At 33.2% G+C, this 25,269-nt stretch overlaps 2 protein-coding genes across 2 annotated transcripts; both read left to right on the top strand.

Annotated features, from left to right (window-relative positions):
* The first annotated feature begins 213 nt into the window (after positions 1–213).
* On the top strand, positions 214–8,639 carry LOC127086576 (DNA repair protein RAD5A). The gene is made up of 20 exons (XM_051027357.1): positions 214–959; positions 1,049–1,182; positions 1,339–1,474; positions 1,660–1,713; positions 1,797–1,922; positions 2,007–2,158; positions 2,236–2,320; positions 2,412–2,690; positions 2,788–2,934; positions 3,033–3,188; positions 3,871–3,938; positions 4,447–4,569; positions 4,643–4,742; positions 4,867–4,979; positions 5,560–5,838; positions 5,974–6,174; positions 6,421–6,514; positions 6,618–6,689; positions 7,388–7,486; positions 7,856–8,639. Exons 1-20 carry the CDS (start codon positions 480–482, stop codon positions 7,976–7,978), a joined length of 3,021 nt encoding a protein of 1,006 aa, XP_050883314.1. The 5' UTR covers positions 214–479; the 3' UTR covers positions 7,979–8,639.
* Positions 8,640–13,641: 5,002 nt separating this feature from the next.
* Positions 13,642–14,121, top strand: LOC127082156 (uncharacterized). The gene is made up of 2 exons (XM_051022380.1): positions 13,642–13,683; positions 13,744–14,121. The coding sequence occupies exons 1-2, from the start codon at positions 13,642–13,644 to the stop codon at positions 14,119–14,121; spliced, it is 420 nt and encodes a 139-aa protein (XP_050878337.1).
* The last annotated feature ends 11,148 nt before the right edge of the window (positions 14,122–25,269 follow it).

The following is a 25,269-nucleotide window of genomic DNA, read 5'->3' as shown; positions in this document are numbered from 1 at the left end:
AGACAACTCAGTTGATAGTTGTGCAAAAACATCAAATATAAATATGCAAGTTCGAACTTGTGATATCCCACTTATTCACTTTAAAATGGTGAAATTTCAATTAGATATAAGTTAAGAGTTAAATATTAATTTTTATTGAAAATTGTATATTTATTTAATTAAAAGTTGATAAACTTTTTTTTCTTCTAATACAAACGTTTTTCTAGAAACTAAAAAAAGAAGTTTTCCAAATCTCAATTAGATATGGCGGGAAGGAAAGATAAATAGCCACGTCACTCTCACACAGACTCCCGCGCCATGTAACGAAAGACTCACCGCCCTCGCCTCTCTGCTAATTTACAGTTTATACGAATTTTGAATTTCCTCTTCTTTTTTCAATCTCTGAACTCGGAACCATTTAGCATTAAATTAGGAGTTTTTTCAATCTCCAAACCCTTAGCATTCAGAAAAGTTAAGGATTTTTTAGGGTTAGGGTTTCAATGGGTAGCAAGGTCTCCGACGACCACCTCTACACCGTCCGATCAATAGTCGGTTCGGAATTCACCGACATGGACATCATAAGAGCCCTGCACTTGGCAAAAAACGACGTCACCGCCGCTATCAACATTATCTTCGACACTAGTACCCCTAAATCCCAACCCACTCACGCCATCAACAAACGACGGGTTTCTCCTCCGAAATCAACTCCACCCACGGTTACCTCTAGCTCCAAGCGCAATGCCGATGTCGAAAACAAGAAATGCTCCGTCGAGTCTAAATCTATTGATTGGTGGTTCGTTGGCTCCGGTGATGTGGCAGGGCTGTCCACGTGTAAAGGGAGGACTATAAAATCAGGTGATGCAGTGATTTTCAAGTTTCCAGCCAAAAAGGTTTCTGTTTCGCCTTCTCCGGGTAAGGTGTTTGGGCGAGCAGCAGCTTGTTCTGAGATAGTTCGGTTTTCTAATGAACAAGATTGGGAGGTAATTTAAAATTGTTCTAAATAGTAAGGTTTTTGTTTTTGCAAATTCAGTTTGTGATTAAGTTGATGTATTTGATTATTTTTTGTAAGATTGGTAGAATACCAAACGAATGGGCTCGGTGTTTGTTGCCTCTGGTGCGGGATAATAAGGTTAAGATTGAAGGCAAATGTGAATTTGCACCTAATGTTTTGGGCATCATGGATACTATAATTTTGTCAATCAGGTACATGCTCATTGCAAAAAAATTCTTGGCTTGCCACACTATGTTTTTTACTAGTTACATAGTTACAGTGTTTTGTTGAAGTATTTGTTTATGAAATTCTATGGGTTTATGGTAAGTTTTATGTCATGGCAAATAAATAAATTGTGTCCTTTTCAGTGTATTCATCAATAGGTCAATGTTTGTTAAGCAACATCAGGTTTCTCTTAAGGATGCTGCAAATTCGACAGATGAATCGGTGTTTCATCCTCTTCCTTCCCTGTTCCGGTTACTTGGTCTTAGTCCTTTCAAGAAGGTTGTTGTTGGCTGTACATTTTTCTTCTTCTTTTGGGTTGTTTTTATATCTTTGGTATATTCAATGTAAATTGTGTTTTCTTGTTGTTTGTGGAGTTAGCTTCTGCTGTTGAAAAATTTGACTCACTTGTTAGAATCAAGTAAGTTGTACTAGACTATTGACTAGCATTACTGCTTGTTTTGTAGGCAGAGTTAACTCCTGGTGATTTCTGTTCCAACAAGCGTCCTTTCAGTCAAACGGTAAAGGTTATGGATATAATTGCTTCAAACCATGTCTTCGCTAACATTGTTGATTTCTGTAACGGAAGGGATTTTCTCTTCAGGTCACATCACTACATGCCAAGTCTGAACGTCCTTTGCAAAATGGTCATGAGAATGAAACCGAGGATACTGTTTCCGAATTTGATCTTGAAAACATTGTTGGTGTTGCTTCAAGTTCAGAGTTAGAGGTGCTGAGTAACATGCTGTGTTTTACATATATTATGCTTATAAATGATGTAATGATTGTCCACTAACCTGAAAGTTTTGTTTAGGAAATGGACCCCCCTGAAAATCTTCTTTGTGATCTGCGCCCCTATCAAAAGCAAGCTCTTCATTGGATGATTCAGATGGAGAAGGGACGACCAAGGGACGATACTACAACAACCCTTCATCCTTGTTGGGAGGCATATCGCCTGGCTGACAAGTATGTGCCTGTTGTCACTTGTCATACACAAAATAAATCAATGGTTCTAATGTAGTAGCCGTGCTTGTGTTTTTCAGGAGGGAGCTTGTTGTTTATTTGAATGCATTTTCTGGTGAAGCCACAACAGAATTTCCCAGCACCCTTCAAATGGCTAGAGGAGGAGTAAGTTTTTTAAGTAGTTAACCCCAATTTTTTGTTTTTATTTCACATACTTTTCAATTTTATAATGCATTATTTTCTTTTGAAACTGAAGATTTTGGCAGATGCCATGGGACTTGGAAAGACAGTAATGACCATATCCCTTCTCATTACCCATTCAGGAAGGGGTGGATTATTTGGCAGTCAACCCATAACCCAGTCATTTATTGAAGGTGGTGAAGTTAGTGATACTGGTACAATTCCCAATTTTGCAAACATTCCAAAGAAGGTAACCAAATTTACTGGTTTTGATAAACCAACAAAGCAAAGCAATTCTCTAACAAGTGGCGGCAACTTGATAATATGTCCCATGACTCTTCTTGGGCAGTGGAAGGTATTTACATTATGTAGCTATCTTGTATTCAAATATGGGATATATAGAGTAATTCAAATGCTTTCTTTCCAGTTCTAAACATTTGACAATTTTCCAGGCAGAGATTGAAACTCACGTGCGCCCCGGGTCCCTGTCTCTATATGTTCATTATGGGCAAAGTAGACCCAAAGATGCAAAAAGTCTAGCTCAATGTGACATTGTAATTACTACATATGGAGTTTTGGCTTCTGATTTTTCCAGTGAGGTAGCTGCAAACCTGTTCACTCTTATAGTTCTCTTCCAGTTTGCTTCTTTTCTTAAATCTTATTAACTTGCACATCTTTCTATCCGTCTCTTGTACAGAATGCAGAGAATAATGGTGGACTCTTTTCAATTCGTTGGTTCAGAGTGGTTCTTGACGAGGCGCATACTATAAAATCTTCTAAAAGTCAAGTTTCTATGGCTGCTTCTGCTCTAATTGCTGACAATCGCTGGTGTCTTACTGGGACTCCAATCCAGGTGTATATTTTGAGTCTTACTCTTATACAAAATTCTTTTCTATATGTGGATTAAGACAAGAGTTTTCGTCCAAATTTTTGGAAGACCACTAAGTGATGCATTAACTCGATATAATGGGTATCTTCAATTAATGCTGAGGTTATATTTATGATTAAACCACCAAGTGTTTTATGGTTTCCATCCCTCTCTGGGTTGTATGATTATGATTTGTTTATGATTATAATTTCTATTTCATGCTCTGAATTGTGTTTATATTCTCATCTTGCATTTTTATTCTGTTATACTTCATTTATGATTTTTGTTTAATCCTAGCAAGCAAGTTGGGCATTATGTTTTAATATGATAACATTTAGTTTGTCATGCAAATTTGCTTTGTTGTTGACTTGTTCCTTTTTCAATTCCAATAGTTAATTAAGAAGATAAATGTTATGTGGGGGAATAGAGAAGAGAGAATTAATACTCAATTGCGAATTCATGCTACCCGCATATAATAGAAAGGGGGTAATTAGTTGGTGGTTAGAAAATGTCTTAATCCAGAGGCCGGAAGGGCGCTCTTGAATTCATGTATTGGTATTGAGCATTAGTTGACTTATTTTTGGTTGGTCCCGAGTCTCACGACAGCAAATATAATCATATAGTTTTTATGCCTTCTGACATTGAGTCCTTTTATTTTTATCTACAGAACAACCTTGAAGATGTTTACAGTCTTCTTCGCTTTCTGAGAATAGAGCCTTGGGGTCATTGGGCCTGGTAAAATAATATTATTCTTAGTGTTGGCTATTTAACTCTAATTGTAATATGTCCAATATCCAATATGTTTTGCGATGCTTTTTCATTTCTCATTATTTTTGGAGGGTGAATGCTAGGCTTTGATGTTTAATTATGATTTTATTTTTTGTTATTTATGTTTAAACCAAACTTTGGATTCCATTTATCTAACTTGATTTAGATTATCCCACATTCTAGTTAATGTTTTAGCTCTCAAATATTTCCTTCTGAAGATTGAAACAAATGAAAGCAGCAACAACGCTTTACATGGAATTTTTAGTCCGAATCTTAAGATTTAATTGGGGTTTATGAAAAATAATGTTTCCCGTCAAAATTTGATTAAAATAATTGGAGGGTGAAACCGTGCTGAATGTTATGATTGCTTAGTATATCAATCTACTTCTACTCTGTTTATTACTTTAATTATTTAACCATAAGTTGGTATGTGGCTGGAAAGCCTGACTCTCAAGATTTGTCTTGTATGATCCAGGTGGAACAAGCTTATTCAGAAACCATTTGAGGGTGGCGATGAGAGAGGATTGAAATTAGTTCAGTCCATTTTGAAGCCTATCATGTTGAGGAGAACCAAACATAGCACAGATCGAGAGGGCAAGTTAGTAAACTGGTTAAGCAATTGTGTTGTTTTTAACATCTAGTATATTCTGTTAACCTATTGTTTGCTGTAGGCCTATACTAGTTCTCCCTCCTGCTGATATGCAGATAATTTATTGTGAGCCCACAGAAGCTGAAAAAGACTTCTATGAGGCTCTATTCAAAAGATCTAAGGTTTTTTTTGTAATTTTTAATTTTTTAAAAAGTTAATCCTAATCTATATTAAAAATTTTCATTTTACTTCTTTGGCACTGAAAAAGGCTACGTTGATCAAGCGTGTTGGGTGAAATTTGTACAGGTAAAGTTTGATCAGTTTGTTGAGCAAGGACGAGTTCTTCATAACTATGCTTCAATTCTAGAGCTACTTTTACGTCTTCGGCAATGCTGTGACCATCCATTTCTCGTAATGAGGTGGGGTGTCTTAGATTTTGGTTATATACTTGGCTGTTACAGTGGAAATATGCTGCCAGTGTAAAATGTTTTAACAATAAGCATCCGGTCTGATCAATTTACTTTAAGGAACAGTTGACAAACATATTTAACTTGCTCATAGGAAATTTCTAATTTGGTCTGACCGAGTGGTTATCCCACTGTCTTTTCACTATCCTCGTGCACAATTTTCTTGATTGGTAGCCCTGCTTATTTGATTTTGCATTATTAAATTGTCTGAGTATTTGGAATATTTTATTTAGGCTGTGCGCTAATGACTCGTCACAAACTTTTCTTTCTTGAACACAAAGATATACATAGCTGGTATGTTTGTATAAGATGTTTGATTGCATCACATACTATTTAGGAATGAGTTTATCATTGCATAGGATGGTTTTCTTAGCCTTGCTTGATGATGTTTCACTTTTGATGTTTTTTTGCAACTTTGTTAAATGTGACTTAAAAGCCCTCTTGTGGCTATGTTTTCTTTTCCCCTTGCATAATTTAATTGTTGTCTTACCAAGCCTTAACCTTTTGTCATGATGGCCATTAATTTTTTTAGTCGAGGTGATACTCAAGAATTTGCTGATCTAAAGAAACTAGCTAAGCGCTTCCTTAAAGGAACCTGTAATGCTTCAGAAGGTGAAGAAAAAGATGCACTCTCACGAGCTTATGTTCATGAAGTTGTGGAAGAGCTACGTAAAGGGGAGCAGGGAGAGTGTCCAATATGTCTTGAAGCATTTGAAGATGCAGTGTTGACACCATGTGCTCACCGCCTTTGCCGGGAATGCCTCTTGGCAAGTTGGCGAAATTCTACCTCTGGTTTATGTCCTGTTTGTAGGTATTTTCAGGTTAACCTGTTAGAATTTTGGATATCTTATCTTTAACTTGGTCTAATAGATGTTTAAGATTGTTAGTAGTTTCAAATAAATTTGGTTATAGTGCAAACTCCTTGTCCTAAAATTATTTTTAACAGGAAAATAGTCAGCAAGCAGGATCTTATTACCGCCCCTACTGAGAGTCGATTTCAGGTTGATATCGAGAAGAACTGGGTAGAGTCATGCAAGGTAACCGGTCTTTTGAATGAACTTGAAAATATCCGCTCCTCCGGATCTAAGAGCATTGTTTTCAGCCAGTGGACTGCATTTCTAGATCTCTTGCAGATTCCCTTTACTCGGTAAGATTTTTGCTGGTTTAATCGTTTTTAGGAAGAACATGGGAAAATTCGAGTGAATGTGAAATCTTGAAAAGAGCTGTTCCTATAGACAGTCATGGTTTTTTTATATTGTGTTTTAATCATTCGTTTGAAGTTGATATCCACTTTAATGATTGCTGTGATCTTGTGACATCCTTCATCTTGGTGATGAACAATGATACCTAGAGGTTCATTAATCATTATCTTTGTTTTATCATTGATGTCCAGGAATAAAATATCATTTCTTCGTCTTGATGGGACATTGAATATGCAGCAGCGGGAAAAAGTAATTAAACAATTCTCAGAAGACAGTGACATACAGGTTTTAACATATTTCCTCATGTTTGTCTGTTACCTAGTCAGTACAGCGAGCTGTTTCAATGCATTGACTATTAATAACCATCAGTAGTTATTTCTTGCACCAGGTGTTGTTGATGTCGCTAAAAGCTGGTGGAGTGGGTATAAATCTAACAGCAGCTTCCAATGCTTTTGTCATGGTACGAGCATATCAGTTTCTATTTGCTTAAACTGTTGTGTATTTGTTTAGCTTCAGGTTTTCTAACGTATGGTAAACAAAGTATTTGGATTTGTCGAATGAGAAAAAAAGGACATGTAGTGAAACGTGTTTCAACTGCACAATGAGCTCTTTTTATGTAGACTTCAAAGCAATTAATAGAATAATTACAGAATATTTTATCTTATTCTATGCCAATCCTATATATTCAATAAAGAAAATACATGAATCCTAATGTTGTTTTCAATAGGATTCTTTCGAGATTTTCTAACACGGTTTCAGTTGATATTTGATTGAACCCGTCTCAATAAAATGGAAATCAAAACATGGCTCTTTGATTAATTTGAAGCTGGGAGATAAATTAATGTAACAAAATGATGCAAATTTAGGTTATTATACCCACTATACTTTTACTGTTTTCTATTTAAATATACAGATTTTTTGGCTTCCAAATAGTCAGTTGTTTTAGTATGTATTTTAGATTAAGAAATTTAATCTATGCAATTTTTAGGGAGGATCCATGAGTTTTGTATAAGAGTATTAAGTATTCAGAAAGTTGCACCAGAATATGTTTATGAATAACCAACCTAATGAATGCTGCATATTATTATTATTCTTATTATTGTTCATTAAGTTTTTTAAAAAGCACTTTTGATATAGATAGTTTGTCAATATCAACAGGATCCATGGTGGAATCCAGCTGTTGAGGAACAAGCTGTTATGCGTATTCATCGCATTGGACAAACAAAGAAGGTGGCCATCAAACGATTTATTGTGAAGGTATATTTTGTGTCTCAATTTTGAGAAATCATGCATACATGGGACATGATTTTATTATCATATATACTTTAAATTGGGCCTTGTTAATTGCTTCACTGGGTAAGAGGAATCTGGTAGTGAACTAGTTAAGTTTGGGTAGCAAAGCCACCAGCTGAGCTGAAAATTTTCTTTTCACGTGTGAACATTATAATTTGTTTAGTTGAAGTGTTAAAATTTTAACGAGGCTGTGTTTGCTTATGAGTCTGATATATGAGATTGTTATGTTCAAGTGAGTTAATATGTATGGATAGTTATGCACGGTTGTTAGCACCAAATGAAGTGACTTCATTGACTCAAATATGACATTTATTCTTATGTTTCACATTGCAGGGGTCAGTTGAGCAGAGAATGGAGGCAGTGCAAGCACGCAAACAAAGAATGATTTCTGGTGCCTTGACGGATCAGGAAGTTCGATCTGCACGGATTGAGGAGTTGAAGATGCTTTTTACTTAGAGCAATGAGGAAGTGGAAACATTGTTTTCTGTTAGGTGCACCACGGGCATTCATCATTTTGCATCTCATGGTTTTCTTTTGCCAACTGCATACAAGATAGTGGTGACTGATAAGAAGAAAGTGCTTCTTAGGTGGGCATGTGAGCTAGAGAGTTGTCTCTTGACTTGCAACTTCCATTGCAAGAAGTAAATTTTTGGAAAGGGAAGAGTTGGAGGGGATTTAAGTTAATGCCGATGGAAGGGACAGATCATTGTTATCAGAAAAAGGGCAAGAGAGATTATGAAATATATTTTCAACATAGTTCCTGTTTTGTCTATGTATGTACCTATGTAATTCATTAACTATTTAATTTAACGCTTTACCCACAATTTGGAGTGGAAGAATTCTTGAGCCTTGAAGGAGGATGAGAAGAAGCTATCCAGTTGTTTCTTATGGGTCATTTATCCCCTTTTAATCTTCATTCAGACAATAGATTGTAATTACTAATTAGGGTTCATTTGTAATAAATTAACTGTACAACGAGAACACTGAGATTCCTTTGTACATCAATAGTATGTTCATTGTAGCATTTGCCATAGTGGTATCAGATGCAACGAATTTGTAAATTTTTAAACATTTTGCATTGATAGGTTTATATTGCGTGCTGAATCTTTGATTTACACACCTAGTTTCAGTTTTTATCATTTATGTGCACTTGTTTTTCTTTATTTTGTCTGGATCTGAGTGAATTCATAAATAATGTGTGAAAATAATAGGATCAGATTGGTAGCGTTTTTTTAAAATAAGAGTGAAAATTCATTTTGATCTTTAATAAAAAACAGTAATGACAATTTCTCATTTTAAAATTTGATAGGCTAAATTGTCCTCAAGAGAATTTCATTAATTCATTATTATAGACTTGCCAAAGTCATACCAACAAGATTTCTTACAAAAGTAATAATACAAAAAAAATCCGGAGCCGATCCACAATAAAACGCGTCACTTTTGTCAATATTTTCCCACTTTTTCTTCTTCTATCGACTAAACAAATTTGCGTTGCTCTACTCTTTTAGTATGAAACAAGAGACTAACAGGCTTTTACTTCTCTATTAGTTTTTTTTTAAATATCTTTTTTATTTCTTATCTATATGTTAGGGGTCCATTTTGGTCCATTTTATTTTAAAATGACCAATTAGACCGTATATCTACTCAAACAGTGTCACACAAGTTATTTCCGTATATTTTCTATAAACAACGTCAATTATTACACCTGTGCCATATGAGGTGACATTTTCTCTTCAACATCTTTTTCACTGTGCCGTCACTGTTTTTTTTTCCAGAACAAAGTCCTAATTCGAAAAGTTCAAATTTCATCGTTCTTCTTTCATATTCTTCAAAGCGGAACCTAAATTAAAAACACGCGTTTCATAATCATGAGTCCTAGACGTTGTTCATCATCTTCAGGGAAAAACAAGATTGCTAAAAGTAGTGATTCACAAGTTAAAAACAATTAAAATATTTAATAGAAACCTTGTTGTCGTTGTGGATATATTCTTGTTCTTCGCAGGGCAAGAACAATTAGGAATTATGGAATTTTTTTTTGGGGTTGTCCACATAAGTAAGCTGTAATGGGAAATAGGTGTCTGTGTCAAATTTTTGGAACAAATTATTATGAATCTCTGGAATAAATTACAATATTGAATGTTGATTTTATTATGTAATGTTAGAAATTTTGAATTAAGTTGAATGTTTGGTAATGTTGGTTTCAATTTTGAATTAGTACATTTCTGTTTGAATAATGCATACATTCATTTAACATGAATAATGCAGCAGTGGCATATAATTATGCAACAGTGATATTATGTATCATTTCTACTTAACCATAGAGTATATTATTCAATTTTGAATGAATTATGCAGAACCATAAAGCATACATTACACCATAATAATAATAGGATTACAAAACATTCATTCAACCTTGTTGAGATAGGATTACAAAACATTATTCAGAATAATAACATTGTTGGGGTGGTTCTCAAACAACAACATCAAACATTACATAACCAAACATCTCAAAACACATAGTAGTCTTACAAAACATTGTTAAAGTGGTTCTCAAAGAACAACAAAAAACACTATATGACCGAACATCTCAAAATAGACACTACATAACTAATCCTTAAATGGTATTCTTCTTTGGGATGTATTTCATGTAAATTTGTTACTTCATTTGTCAACGAGATGCTAGTCTCACAAGTTTCTGGTGAGTGTCTAAGATTGATTATTTCTAACTTAATCTTTTTATTTCTTTCTTCAAGAAACTTTAGATATTTATTAAGGTCTAAGTTGCATTTTTTAATCTTTTTATTTCTTTCTTCAACTAACTTAACACTTATTACAAACAATTGCTTGTAAGATGGTTTTGTTACCTCATAATCATCTTCCTCGTTAGATGCTTTCAAGCAAACTTCATCTTCTTGTTGGAAGAAGATTCTTCTATAGTTTTCCCCGAAGTTGATGTATCTTCTCTTCTTCTTCTTTCGAAGACTTCATTGGGATGATAATTCTTCTTTATATTCTTTCACAAATGAAGTTCCTTTATTTAATGTTGAATCTTCCGAGGATCATTCAACTACTCAGTATGTTCTTTCCAAGGAATCCATTGGAGTTGTTTGATAAGAGTTTGATGAAGTTGACGATTCTTCAATCTTTGATGAAGTTGAAGAAACAAAGAAAAACAAGTTAAAGATGATCAAATTTGATGAATAGTGGCTAAAGAACATAGCAAAAATGACAAAGTATGAAGAACTGTGGACTTAGAGAAATGAGGCTGAAAAAGGAGCAAAAGCAAGCAAGCCACTAGAATAATTACGTGTTGCATCGCACGCGTGATTGAAAAGAAGAAAAGTCATATCGCATGCCATCGCACGCATGGAAGAGCAGCTAATGTAGCATCGCGTGCGAGGCAATATATTGTGCGCGATGGGCCTTTTTTTTGGGAAATTTTTGACGCGTTCTTGTATGATTTGATGGCTATAAAAAGGCAGACTTGGTACTTTTTTAGGGTTTTGGGATTGGAGACTAGAGAGTACGATTTACAAATTCGGAAATGAGTTTTGGAGCGTATTCGAAGCCATTGGAGGCCAAATATTTAAGGAATTCTTATGCAATCTTATTCTTATCAGTTAGTATTATAATTTTATCGGTATGAGTAGCTAAACACTCTTAGGTTAGGTTTTGTCTGAAGAACCTGTTTCGAACATGTTTAGACATATGTTTAATTTGATGTTGCATGAATTATCTTAGTTATATTTCTATTTAATTGTTTTTTTACGTAAATCATATTGTTTGAGATACTCTGTTAATGTGATTATGGTCGTATATGGAATACTGACCCTTAGCCTATGCGTCTGTTCCAGAGAAATTATCGTACTTACGTCAGTTAAATATGGATATGAGACCTAGAGTAGTGGACTTGGAGTTAACATACTATATCATCTCCTAATTTCACTTATGCCGGTTGAATAGGGATATGAGACCTCTTGTAGGAATCAATGAGCTATACACCAAGAGATTGATTATAATGGTCTTGATAACTCGCCGTGGAAATATAACGATGCTTGATTTATGTAATGCATTAGACATCGACAAGGGAGAAATAAGGGATCCTAGCCAAAACCTAACCACTTTCTCTAAATTGTCATAACACTTCTTTTATTTTCAACTGCAAACTTGAAAACCCCCATAATTGTTACTTTTTATACTTGCACAACCATTGCTTTGTTAAATAGCAGTCTCTGTGGATTCAATACTCTTTTTATTACTGCAACATTATCTATACACTTTCGTAGAATTCATCAAGTTTTTGGCACTGTTGTCAGGGACTATTGATAATTTCAACAAGGCAATGCTTGTGCAACATTTTGCTTATTCAGTTTTTGTTTTTATTTTTGTTTTCTCCTAATTGTTTAATTACAGTGCTACTAACATATTTCTTATTTGTGTATGCGCAACTCAAGATCAGAATTGACATTGCTTGATCCCGAAATTGAAATGACTACACGTGCCATCGAGAGAGAAATCAGAGAAGCGAATCTAACTCAAAGGCATTAGTAGAAGAAAATTCAATAATTTCTTCAAACTCCAAAGAGGAAAACGTCATGGCATACTTACCACCACAACCCATTATGGCAGACTACTACAAAAGGACTGATGAAGGACAAATTTATAGAGGGTTTGTAATAGCAAACCCCGCTAACTTTGACATAAAAAATTCGTGCTTTCAGGTTTGGGAGACAATCCGTTCGACATGAATGCAATTCGAGACCCGTGGGAGCACCTTGCTCACTTCTACGAAACAAGCTCAATGTGCAGGCCAACTAATGTCACTGAAGACCAAGTCAAACTGAGGATGTTTAGTTTCTCTCTAATTGGAAGAGATAAAGATTGGTTGCTTTGTTTTCCAAATGGAACTATACGGATATGCAAAGAGCTTAAGGAAAAGTTCTTGGAGAGATTTTTTACCACCATTCAGTTTGCTGAATGAAGAGTTGAAATCGCCAACTTTGAGCAGTAGGAAACTGAATCATTGTATGACTCATGGGAAATGTTTAAACTTTTATTACATAGGTGCCCAAATCATAATATAAATAACATGGAGAAAATGCAGAATTTTATTAAAAGTCTCAAGGGTCAAACATGCATGCTTCTAGATGCTTCTGTGGGAGGCACAATCATAACCATGACAGAACCACATGTTAAAGACTTAACTGAAAAGGCGTGCTTCATGAATATCGTTCGAAGAGTGAAAAATCATTGAAAACTGAAACTTAAGGCACACCAAAATGTATGTTAGCTATTGATACTCATACTACACTTTTATCTCAAATTTAATTATTGAATAAAAAGGTAGTTGAAAGTAGCTTAAGTCAAGCTAACGTGAGTCAGGTACAAGCACTGCAATGTGATTTATGTGGAAAGGGACATGCAAATGGAATGTGCTATTTGGAAGGGTCGAGTGAAGAAGCCCAGTTTGCAAATTTCTAGAAAAAAAATGTATTCTAACACTTATAATCCCGGATGGAAGGATCATCCAAAATTTAGATGAAGTAATAATTAGAATACAAGTGCTAATCAGGGTGTTTAGTAAAATCCACAAGCTCCAAGCCAAAGGAAACCTTCACCCCTTGAGAAGACCCTTAACAAATTCATCCAGGCCACTAAGAGCAGTTTTGAACAGGTAAATAAACAACATGAAACAATGAGTAAGAACCATGATGCATCTATATAAAATTTAGAGATGCAAATTGGTCAACTATTTACCGCAAATAGCCACTTTACCTAGTTCTAGTGGAGGATTTACATGTAACATTGTGGATAATCCTAAAAATGAGACATGCAAGACTTTAAAAGAAGGTTTTGAGGTAATCACCAACATAGGTGAGGATGAAGTAGTGGAAAAGGTCTTGATTGAAGAGGACAAAGTATGGTCTGAGAAAGAGGAGAGTGAAAACTAGAGTGACCAAGATGAGAAGAGGGTAACCATTAAGCAATTGATAGACAAAAAATCCCCTTGGAAAAGGGCTAAGAAACAAAATCTTAATAAACCTAACCCATAGCTACCCGATTACGTAAAACCTCCATATCCATTAATTAATAAGAAACCACTACAGGGAGATGAGGCAATGTCGTTTACCAGGTTTGAAGAGATGTTAACCAAGCTTCAGGTAAGTATTTATTTTCATGAAGTTTTAGAACTAATGGCAAAATTTTCTAAATTTATGAAGGCGTTATTAACTGGTACAAAGCAGAAGCTGGATAAAGAGCATGTAAATATGATTGAGAAATGCAATACGACATTGCTTCAAACAATGCCAACAAAACTGAAGGGTCCAGGTAAGTTTTCCATCTCTTACACTATTGGTGGGGTAGAGATCCCACATGCTCTATGTGATTTAGGGTCAAGTATCAATTTAATGCCTCTTAATAAGGCAGAAGATTTAAATTTGGGAGAGATCATACCTAATAATATAACTCTCACCTTAGCTGACTTATCTATTACTCATCCTCATGGTGTTTTACAAGATGTGTTAGTACATGTTGACGATCTAGTTTTTCCTGCAGATTTTGTGGTAGTAGATATGAAGCGAGACACAAGTGGTTAAGTTATTCCCGAATGCCCATTCTTGGAGACCGGTAAATCATTAATAGATTTGGAAACATACGAACTTAGCTTGAAGTTCAATAATGAAAAAGTGGTGTTTAATGCTTATGAATGGACACCGTATGCAAATGATCTAGAAACTTGCTACAAGATTGAAGATAAAGCTATTAAGGATGACAGAGAAAGGAATAAAGGACAATTATCCAGCATGAGGGTATCTCTTGAGTCTGACATGCCTTAGGCATGAACCGTCAAGCTAATGACACTAAAGAAATGTTGGGTGGGAGGCAACCCATCACTAAGCGTGTTTTTAAAAATTTGATTTGATTTTATTTAATTAAACATGTCGATTTTTGTATGTTATATGGCAAGAAAAGAATGCAGGTGAAAAATAATGTAGAAAAGAGACAGGTGAAAGGAAAAGAAGAAAGGAAAACAAGGAAATCCCCTGGAAAAAGCATGCAGCCTATCGCATGCGTTACATGGCTATATTGTGCATGAGATTGCTTCATAACATACACAACATATACATTGGAGAATTCGGGATCAGTTAGTAACGCGCGCGTGATGGATGCATGCCATGCGTAATAGAGACGTTGGCAAATAGATGTTGGTATAACTGTTAGCATCGCGTGCACGATGGACGCATGACGCGCACGATGAGAACAAAATTTTTCCTATAAATAGAGATTTTCAAATATCTTTCCCTCACAACCCTTTTATCTAATCTCTCTTAACCCAAAATCTCTTCTAATCACCATCTTCTACTTAGTATTTTCTCTGCACAATTGTTATTTTTATGTGTTGTTGCATACATAATGGGTCCAAAAAGAGGCAGAGTTGAAAGAGGTTCATCATCATGTGCTACTCCCGCGCTAAATGCCCAAACGTTTCCAAATTTGAAGTTTCTTTCTGAAGCAAATACTGAAAAGTATTTAAATTTGATTGACTACCATATCATGAGAGAAAGAGCTTTTGCATACGATGGCCTGAAAGACTTCGAAGAAGTGGTGGAAATGTTGCAACATCGACAATGGGTAAGTTTTAATGATTTAATTCAAAAAAACAACAAAACCATTGGCCTCGAGTTTTATGAAAATGCTACTTTTAGTGATGTGGGCTCTTATACTTCATATGTGCAAGGTAAATACATCGACTATTCTGCTAGTGCTATTAATTCTATTTTGAATTTTCAACCTCCCCCCGTCTGTGCTCTTAGGACCTATAGAAACAAGCGTCGTGTTATAAAAGAAACCATGGCCCAAGAAATGTTTGTTGCTTTATGTAAACCCGGGGCTGAGTGGGTGATTGAGCATGGCTTAGTGTTACGTCTTAGAATTGTTGAATTTCTCCAAACCCCTAGGGAATGAGCCTCATTCTTTGTGCAAACTCTAGAAGTCGCTTCTAATCAGACACAATTTATTTTGAAACGGTGCTTAGGCGTTTTTCCACTTTTGAGGGGTAAACCTATTAATGTAGGGTACTTAATTTCTAAAAATATTAAAAATAAGGCTAACGCTACAATGAGCTTGTGGGTATTTCTATGTTATTAATGAAATGTGCAGGAGAGCCAGAGTACCCACCTACCCAGATGATGAAATGATAGGGTTAAAAAGTACCTATAAACTCTTCGGAAATTATGAGGCTTCAACATAATCACCCAACAAGAGCAACTGAATAAGATCAAGAGGATAACCAAGTAGGAAAGGAAGAAGAATTCTACCAACCTCAGGTGCAGCAGCAGGTGGCGCAAGTTCAAGAAAATTAACAGGCATCCGGATTTTAGAGAAGGATGGAAGCTCATGCAGTGGGAGTAACAAGGTGGATAACAAAAGAGTCACCCGCCTTATATGCTGAACCCCCAAGATTTGTACCAGTATTTAGAGACTTCTACAACCAACCAGTATTTAGAGATTTTAATGTATGCCCAATGAAGAGTAATAGAACTTACAAGTACTCTTCCTCATTGTATGATTTTAATCATGTATGTCTTTAATGAATGAGTTTGCTACTGTTGTTTCTTTCAAATTTACAAAACTTGCAACTTTAGTATTGAAAAGATGAATCAAAAGTACCATCAGATGAAACTTGATCATCAGAAAAGTGACTTACGAATAGAAAGAAAAGGATGAAAAAGGAATCGAAAGACTTGTACTCAACCTTCAGATACCTCAATTAGTAATGTTTGAGCCAAATAATTTCCACTATTCACTATTTCTTTCATTGAGTGTATCCATGCATTATTGCTTTATCAAGTTTGAACTATTTCTGATTCAATTTGTCTGGTTTAATTTATACACATAGAGGTAGTTATTTGCTATGGACTCCGAGCCTTTTTAAAACCACCCTGTAGTAATATGTAAAGTCCTATGCTAACCACTTTTAGCTTAGCCATTCTTTCGGTGACTTAGCCTTATTCATTAGCCATATGACTTGAAAGATTACATCTTTCCACCCTCTGGAGTTATGTAGAAATTTTTAGTTCTAAAGATGTATGAAAAAGAATAAGTTTGAGGTTGCTCTTGGAAGTGAGCAAAGTTTAAGTTTGGGGTTGGGGTACTAGAGAAAAAGTGGACAAAAATTCAATTTTTTTAGAAAATAAGAAGTTAAAAATAACTTCTTCAAAAAAAAGAGAAAAGGAATGCAAAATGAATATTAAGGACCACAATAGCGATTCTCTAGTACCATTAACAAGGAAAAGAGTTGGTATGATAACAATAGGAGAACTAAGTACGTAACTCCAATGGTTTAAACTTACTTTCTCAAAAATGTCCTACCCGAACATAAGCCACGTTACAACAAAAAAATACCTCAAGTGTGTGTGTGTGTGTTTGATTTCTTTGAGGAATTCTATTAGAACATGATCAAACTCAGTATAAACAATTTTGCATGTTGATTGAGAGACTACCCTATCAATTAAGTGAGTCATGGTGAGAAGAGAGACATGTTGAGTACTTGTCAAAGATTGATGATGTTTTCTAAATTTTTAGGATTGTAGTTGGAATCTAGAATGGTTTTCAGGTAAAACGAATTTCATATGGTGATGTTCATTTATTATTGTTGCATCTTGTTTTTTCTGTTTGGAATTTGCAGTATATTCAAGTTAATTGAGGACACGCAACAATTCAAGTTTGGGGGTTGTGATGACACTATGTCATTGCATGATTTTTGTCGAAGAAACAAAGAAAAACAAGTCGAAGATGATCAAATTTGATGAATAATGACCAAAGAACGGAGCAAAAATGACCAAGTATGAAGAACTAAGGAATTAGAAAAATGTGGCTGAAAAGGAGCAAAAGTGAGCAAGCCACTGGAATAATTATGTGTTGCATCGCACGCTATCACGGAAACGATAGAAAAGAAGAAAAGTGGTATCACGCGCGTGGAAGGGCATCCAACACAGCATCACGCGCGCAATGCAGTCCATTGCACACGCGACGTGCCTTTTTTCTGGGTAATTTTTGACGCGCTCTGGCACGATTTGATGGCTATAAAAAGTCATACTTGGTACTTTTTTAGGGGTCTACAACTGTATACTGGAGAGTATGATTTACAACACCGAAAGTGAGTTTTTGAGCGAACTCGAAGCCACTGGAGGCCATATCTTCAAGAAATTCTTGTTCAATCTTATTCTTATCAATTGGTATTGTAATTTTATCAGTATAAGTAGCTAACCACTTTTAGGTTACGTTTTGTTTGATGAACCTATTGGGACATATGTTTAATTTAATGTGGCATGAATTATCTTAGTTATATTTCTATTTAATTGCTTCTTTTACGTAAAACACATTATTTGAGATACTCTGTTAATGTGATTATGGTCGTATAGGGAAGACTGACCCTTAGCCTATGCGTCTGATCTAGGGAAACTATCGTAATTGCGTCGGTTGAATAGGGATAAAAAACCTCGGATAGTGACCTTAGAGTTAACGTACTATATCATCGCCTGATTTCACTTACGCTGGTTGAATATTGATAGGAGACCTCTAGTAGGAATCCATGAGTTATACACCAAGGGATTAGGTATAATGGTCTTGTTAACTCACCTTTGAAATATAACAATGCTTGATTCATGTAATGCATTAGACATTAATAGGGGAGAAATATGTGATTCTAGGCAAAACTGACCTCTTTCTCTAAATTGTCATGACACTTCTTTTATTTTCAACTACAAACTTGAAAAGTCCCTAATTGATACTTTTTATACTTGCACAACTATTGCTTTTTTAAATAGCAATCCCTGTGGATTTGATGCTCTTTTTATTTGTAACACTATCAGTACACTTGTCGAGAAGTCATCAAAAGTCATCTTCCTCTTGAGACGATTAATTCTTAAACAAGATTTAGACCCTGATGTCTCTTGTCGTTAGTTTGAAAAACATTTACAATTATATTAAGAGTTTAAAAACATTTTAATAATTTACCAGTGGAAAGATAAATAAGCAAAAAATCAAATAGTTGAGGGTATGAGAGATAACACCATGAATTATAGAAGTTCGGTCGAAATGAAGTGACCTAATCCTCTCCCCAAGATTTGTTCTTGAGAGTATGCAATAAATCTTAAGAGCTTTTAGTAGGTTTAACTATCAAACCCTCTTATACAAGAAAAAATAAAGTTTCATGCTAACTCCTAACCAAACAACGAGCACCTGAGAGAAGCATATAGTCTTCCTTTCCAAAACAGTTGATTGAAGCGGTTAATCTTCTTTCCAAATTAGACAATCATTTTTTCAGCTACAATATGTAATCCTTGACATATAAATTTTCTACTATATATTAAATAACTATATTTATATATTCCATTAAAATTGTAAATAATTTTTTTAATGAAAGAATAATAATTCATATTTAACCATTTTATATTGTAAAGAATAATAATTCATATTTTAAATTGTAAATAATTTTTTTAATGAAAAAAATATTATATTATAAGACACAAAAAATAGATAAAAATATTTATAATAAAAAATAGATAAAATATATTATATTATAAGATAAAAAAGAGATAAGTCCATAAAAATGAGATAAAATTAGAATTAATAAAAATAGAGATAAAATTAAATTATATATTATATATTTTAAAATATATATACTTAAATAAAAAAGAGACAAGTGCATAAAAATAGAGTTAAAATTAAATTATATTTATATATTTAAAAAATATATATTTAAATAAAAAAGAGATAAGTGCATAAAAATAGAGATAAAATAAAATAAAATAAAATATATTTAAAAAAATATATATTATATATATATATATATATATATATATAAATTAAATATTTAATTTTAAAATAAATTATATTAAATTAAAAAATATAAATCTAATTAAATTTATAAATTAAATTATAAAAAAATATTTTTGAAAAACATATGTGTATATACTTTTTTTGATAGTTTAATTTTAAAACCATACAAAAATTTATATATATATATATATATGATAGATTACATACTTTGTGTTATTGCATATTGATAAATAGTTTGGGGTTCAACACATTACAATTGCTACAACTAAATGTTTTTCTTCAATATTTCATAAGTAAAAGAGATGTTTGTATCCACACACTTTAAATCTATCTATTTATAAATCTATTGAATGCTTTATTTGATAATAGTTAAAAATAAAGTTTAATTTTTATTTAACACTAAAAATGAATTCATATTTTAACAAATAATAATTAAATATCTAAAAGAGAGAAAAATGTAAAAAAATACATTAGAATCAAAATAAAAAATAAATCATTAAAAATATCTTTTAAAATTATTTAAATTTGCAAAATAAAATATTGTATGCCACTCTTAACTTACAAACATACATTTTTTTATTTGTGCTTAATTCATATTATTGTCTCAATTATGACTCATGATAAATTATTATAATAAAAATTTGTTGCACATATATACTAAATAATTTTTTTAACATAATTAAAACTCGATACAAAATAAACAAAAATTAATTAACATCCGCGCATCGCGCGGGTCTAAATCTAGTGAATATAATTCACATGATATTGATTGTGCTTGTCGAATCGAGATTATAATCTAATAGGAATTGAATCCGCTTGGGGAATTGGTGATATGATAACCGATGATAAGTCTAAAATTACCGAGATAGTAGATTATTCAGTTAATCATAATTATAATAGTTTTCTATATTTTCAATTATCTGGAAACCTGAAACCCCCTTTTCGTTTCCTTCCTTTGGTTAAATTAACTTAGAGTCCATGCGGTACGACTCAAGTGTCGCTTCCTTATTCTACACTTTATTTACTCGTTTTTGACCCGTGTGCGACATCAGAGCAAATTGACGTCGTTGTCGGGGGATCTCTTTTAATATTAACCAATTTTAGAATCCTAGTTTATAGTATTGTTAGCAATTTTTGTGTGTTTGTTTGTTAACTTTCGGGGTTGCAATATAGTGATAATGTCTTAGCCCATCAGATGACTCTGTAAGCTACTATTTCGAATTGTTCAAATTTTTTTCTTCAGAAAATCAGAAAAAAACCAACAAAGCATTACTCCATTTGAAGAGACTTCTAAGAGATTTTGACCCTCAAAATAGTAGATTCCTCGTGTTTTTATTTTTAATTTTTTTTTCTTTCTATTTTCATATTTTCATAAAAATCCATATTTTTAGATTCGTTATTTTATTTGATTTGAGTTTTAGTCACATTTTCATAATATTTTGATTTTATTTTAATCATTTTTCATTAGATTTTATTAGTCATATTTGATAGTGATTTTATTTGACTATGTGCTGATTTGATTTTGATTTTGATTTTATTAGTGATTTTATTAGTCATATTTGATAGTGATTTTATTTGATTATGTATTAATTTGATTATGATTTTGAATTTGATAATCATATCATGACCGATCAAAATAAAACCTTTAGAGAATTTGCTGCACATGATTCAGTTTGTGCTAATTTCCATTCTTTGTCTGATTTTGATGACACTTATACTTGTGATGTTTGTATTAATACTCATTTATGTTCAATTTGTACTGAAATTGAAGCTGCTTTACAAGTGATATTTCTTATGAGATTTTTACGGACAAAGTTGATGTTACATATGTAAATGTAGTTCCTGCTGACAAAATTTTATCATCCATTGAGCAGCCATATGCTTTAGAGCTTAAGCCACTCCCCGCAAATTTAAAATATGCTTTTCTAGAATTGGATGAAAAGTTGACTGTAATAATTTCATCAAAATTTGAATTTGAACAGGAACAAAAGTTGTTGTAGGTATTAAAGAAACATAAGAATGCAATTGGATGGATCTTGACTGACATTCATGATATTAGCCCATCCATGTGTATGCATAGAATCTTAATTGAAGATATATTGAGAAAAAGCAGTGAGACAACCCCAAATGTGACTTTACCCCTTGATTTTATATGTTGTGAAAAATAAAATCTATATTGCACCCGGGGACAAAGAGAAGACCATTTTCACTTGTCCATTCAACACTTTTATCTATAGAAGATTGTTCTTTGATCTAGGAATAAAAAGTGAAGGTACTATTAACAATTTCAAAGTCAATGGACATCACCTTAAGTTATTCCACGAGAGCCCCATATTAGAAGAAGAAACTGTAAAAGATCTCTCATTGGAAAATGCTACTTATGCAACCATATATCTGCCTTGACTACTCGGGTGTCTTCTTTTCTCTCTTTCTCCTCTCTCTTATTTTATGTTGATTTCTTTCATTGAGGATAATGCATGTTTTAAGTATGGGGGAGGGATGCCATTTATTTATTTTGTTTTATTTTTTTCGTTTTATATATATATATATATATATTTTAAAAAACAATAATAATAATAAAAAATGCATTTTTTTGTTGGTTTTTGGGATTGTGTTATGTAAGTAATTTCTTCCTTCTTATGACTAAATATTCGTGGTGTGATGTGAGTGACTTTCTTTGCATTCTTAGTATTATAAAATAGACTAAATTCTAAATTATGCATAATTTATGGTATATCATTATCCTTTGTGAGAATTTGAGCCTTATAATGGATGACATACGAAATTCTATTCCTTTTTCTGTCTTGTGTGATTTCACTCATGTTTGTTAGTTACTCTAGATCTTGACTTGACTATTGTTGAAATTTTTTATTTACTTGTGCACACTGATATGATCAAGACAATTTATTTTTGTTTTATTTTTAGTCACTTAGCCAAAAAGACAACCCTGGAATTATCATCCTTTATTTGAAACCCCTTTGAGCCTATTTATCGTATTTTTTATTTATAACTCATTACAAACTTAAAATTAAAAAACAATATTATGACCCTATTTAAGGTGATGAAGGTGTCTTGTTTGAAGTTGTACGAGGTTGAATTAGTATATTTGTGATATTTCAACCGTTGGCAGAAAAAAGAAAGAAAAGAAAGAAGAAAATTCATATTACTATTACTTATGAAAAAAAGAAAAGAGAAAAAAAGAAAAAAAAAGAAAAGAGAAAAAGAGAAAAGAGAAGAGAAAATGGTTGCAAAGAAGTTGTTTGAAAGTGAATAAAGTGATGATTAGTTCAACTCTCGCAATTCCTTTTAATTCTCTTTTATCCTTTTAAACTTTAGCCTAGTATCTTTTAGGATTTATCTCACCCTTACTTTGCCCATGTTACAACCCGAATAAAATCCTTTTGATATTTGTGTGCATGTATTTCAAGTGTGAATGCTATAGTCTTTTCAAGCTTATAATAGTGCTAACTTTCATGATGTGCTTTTAGTGTAAACATATAACCTAAACACTTGAGAGTTGAGAGAATTTCTTCCTATGAGGATCTTGCCACTTATGATGTATTCTTTGGTAAACTGTCATCTAATTTTCTTTGATTGTCACAAGAAGTTACCCACTAACACCATATTCCTTGAAGATTCGAATGAGAATTTTGCTTACCCATTTGTCATCCTGAAAAATCTTTGAAATTGCATGTTCTATTTTTAGTCTATTTTGAATTTCGATTTTAGAATTTTGCTCAAATTGCAAAAGTTTAAGCGTGGGAGAATTTAATCAGTGTATTTAAATACACCATATTTTACTTTGTTCTAAGAGAATTCTATGACTTGTTGCTTTTATTTTATCGCTTTTAGTGTGTTTTACAATTTTAATTTAATTTTGCTCTTATTTTAATTTCATAATTTATTTTCTAAATAAACAATAATTTGACACTTTATCGCCGTGCATATCATAACTTGATCTACATGATGCCATTTGACACATTCTAATGTGCGTTAGAAAGATGAGAGGATAAAGTACAAGTTTTGTGTTGAAGTCAGAAGCCAATTTGGAGTGCAGAAGACTCAAATACTGTATTTTTGTACCATACTATACAACTCAATTAGTTTTTGGCCGACTTTTATGTTTTTCGGGCCGGTTGTTATTAGGGTCCAATTTATCTCTTATTATTTAAAATAAACTAAGAATTATGGAAAGTGAGGAAGTTTTTAGGAAATAAATAAGAGCACTACGATTACATGGACGATTAAATTTCAAGGTTAATCTACTATTTAAGAATTCCATCAAGACTTTGAGGTTATTATATTATCCTGTTTTTATTTAAGTCCTTTCAATTCTGTTCTACGTGCCTTGTTTTCTTAATTCAAGTTTCATAAAATAGGATTGATTAAATTTGATCGGTGCATGTTCCTTAACTTCGCGTATTAACTTAGCTTATTCGTTAACATCATATGATCTTCAACCGTAATGCTTAATGCGGTAAATAGGAATATAATTCACATAATATTTATTGCGCTTTTAAAATTGAGATTATAATCAAATATGAATTGAATCTGCTTAGGAAATTTGTGATATAATAACCGATGAAATAAGTCTAAAATTACCGAACTAGTAAGTTAATCCGTTAATCATAATTGTAATCGTTTTCTTTATTTTCATTTGTCTAGAAACCTAAAAAAACCCTTTTCATTTCCTTCCTCTGGTTAAATTAACTTAGAGTCCTTGTGATAAGACTCGAGTGTCGTTTCCTTATTCTAAACTATATTACTTGTTTTGACCCGTGTGAGATAACGAATCACTAACCCAATCGATTGGTTATAGGTGTCAATCGATTGACTAGTTCAAATTTTGTTCAAAATCATTTGATACAGTTTTTGATTCAACTGGCACGACTTCAAACCCTTTTTAGGAATATATTTTTTAAGAAAAATAAGTTTTAAAACTTGTTTTAGTGTGTGTGTGTGTGATTAGCCATATAACTTTACAAAAAATCCCTTGTGGTTTTACAACACTCGAATCACTCAGACATGACTTGGAGAACTTTCACACTCTGAAGCTTCAAGACTTTTCAAATAATTAAGTCATATAGACACTTGATTGGATTCTTACTGAAGACGAAGCTTGAGATGTATTCTTGTTTAGTGCCATCATTAGTGGACTTTTGCAGTGACCATTAAACCCTAGCTTAGTCTGATTGTATCTTTGACCGCTAGCTGTACTTGCACTTTAGTTGTTATTCTCAAAAGCTAGTTGTCATCATCAAAAACATATTAATTTTCAATAGTATATTTCTGAGATCTTCCTTGATCACTAAACCTGCAAAACATGGTTCCACAATGCAGTCAGCTTATTAAGTCAATATATGGGAAATCCAAGACATCAACACTGACAAGTAGGAAAGTGCATCCTCAGATATCTGAAAGGTACTGAGAATGTAAGCTTGAGGTTCATCTAGGAAGACTCGGAGCTCTTGGGTAGGTTGATACAAATTTTGTCGGAGACATATATTAGAGGAGATCTCTAATCGAATTTGTGTTTACCATGTTTGGGAATTCTATCAATTCGAAAGCCTCATTGTATAGTGTATTGGATTTGTCTACCAAAAAAGCCAAATCCATAGGTGTTCTGAAGCCATGAAGGAAGCTTTGTGGGTTAGAGTAATGATTGAGGAGCATAGAATCTCACAAATCTTTGTTAGCATGTTTTGTGATGACCAGAGCATAATCCATCTTTATAAGAATCATGCTTACCATGAACGAATTAAGCATATTGACAAGAGGATGTATTGGATTCGAGACATCATCGAAAATGACAAAGTAAAAATTGAAAAGGTGCACAAATTTCAGTGCTACAGATTTCATGACCAAGGTGGTGTCTTTGGGAAAGTTCAGGATTGAGGTTG

This window comes from Lathyrus oleraceus, chromosome 5, assembly GCF_024323335.1.
Source record: "Lathyrus oleraceus cultivar Zhongwan6 chromosome 5, CAAS_Psat_ZW6_1.0, whole genome shotgun sequence".
Classification (NCBI taxonomy): domain Eukaryota; kingdom Viridiplantae; phylum Streptophyta; class Magnoliopsida; order Fabales; family Fabaceae; genus Lathyrus; species Lathyrus oleraceus.
This window is presented reverse-complemented; position numbering and strand designations above follow the sequence as displayed.

Excerpts from the sequence above, each read along its gene's own strand:
- LOC127086576 (XM_051027357.1), top strand. The coding sequence starts at position 480 with ATGGGTAGCAAGGTCTCCGACGACCACCTCTACACCGTCCGATCAATA. Across the intron at positions 2,321-2,411 it reads TTCAAATGGCTAGAGGAGGA|ATTTTGGCAGATGCCATGGG; the intron begins GTAAGTTTTTTA and ends TTGAAACTGAAG. Across the intron at positions 2,691-2,787 it reads CTCTTCTTGGGCAGTGGAAG|GCAGAGATTGAAACTCACGT; the intron begins GTATTTACATTA and ends ACAATTTTCCAG.
- LOC127082156 (XM_051022380.1), top strand. The coding sequence starts at position 13,642 with ATGTCGTTTACCAGGTTTGAAGAGATGTTAACCAAGCTTCAG. Across the intron at positions 13,684-13,743 it reads AGATGTTAACCAAGCTTCAG|GCGTTATTAACTGGTACAAA; the intron begins GTAAGTATTTAT and ends AAATTTATGAAG.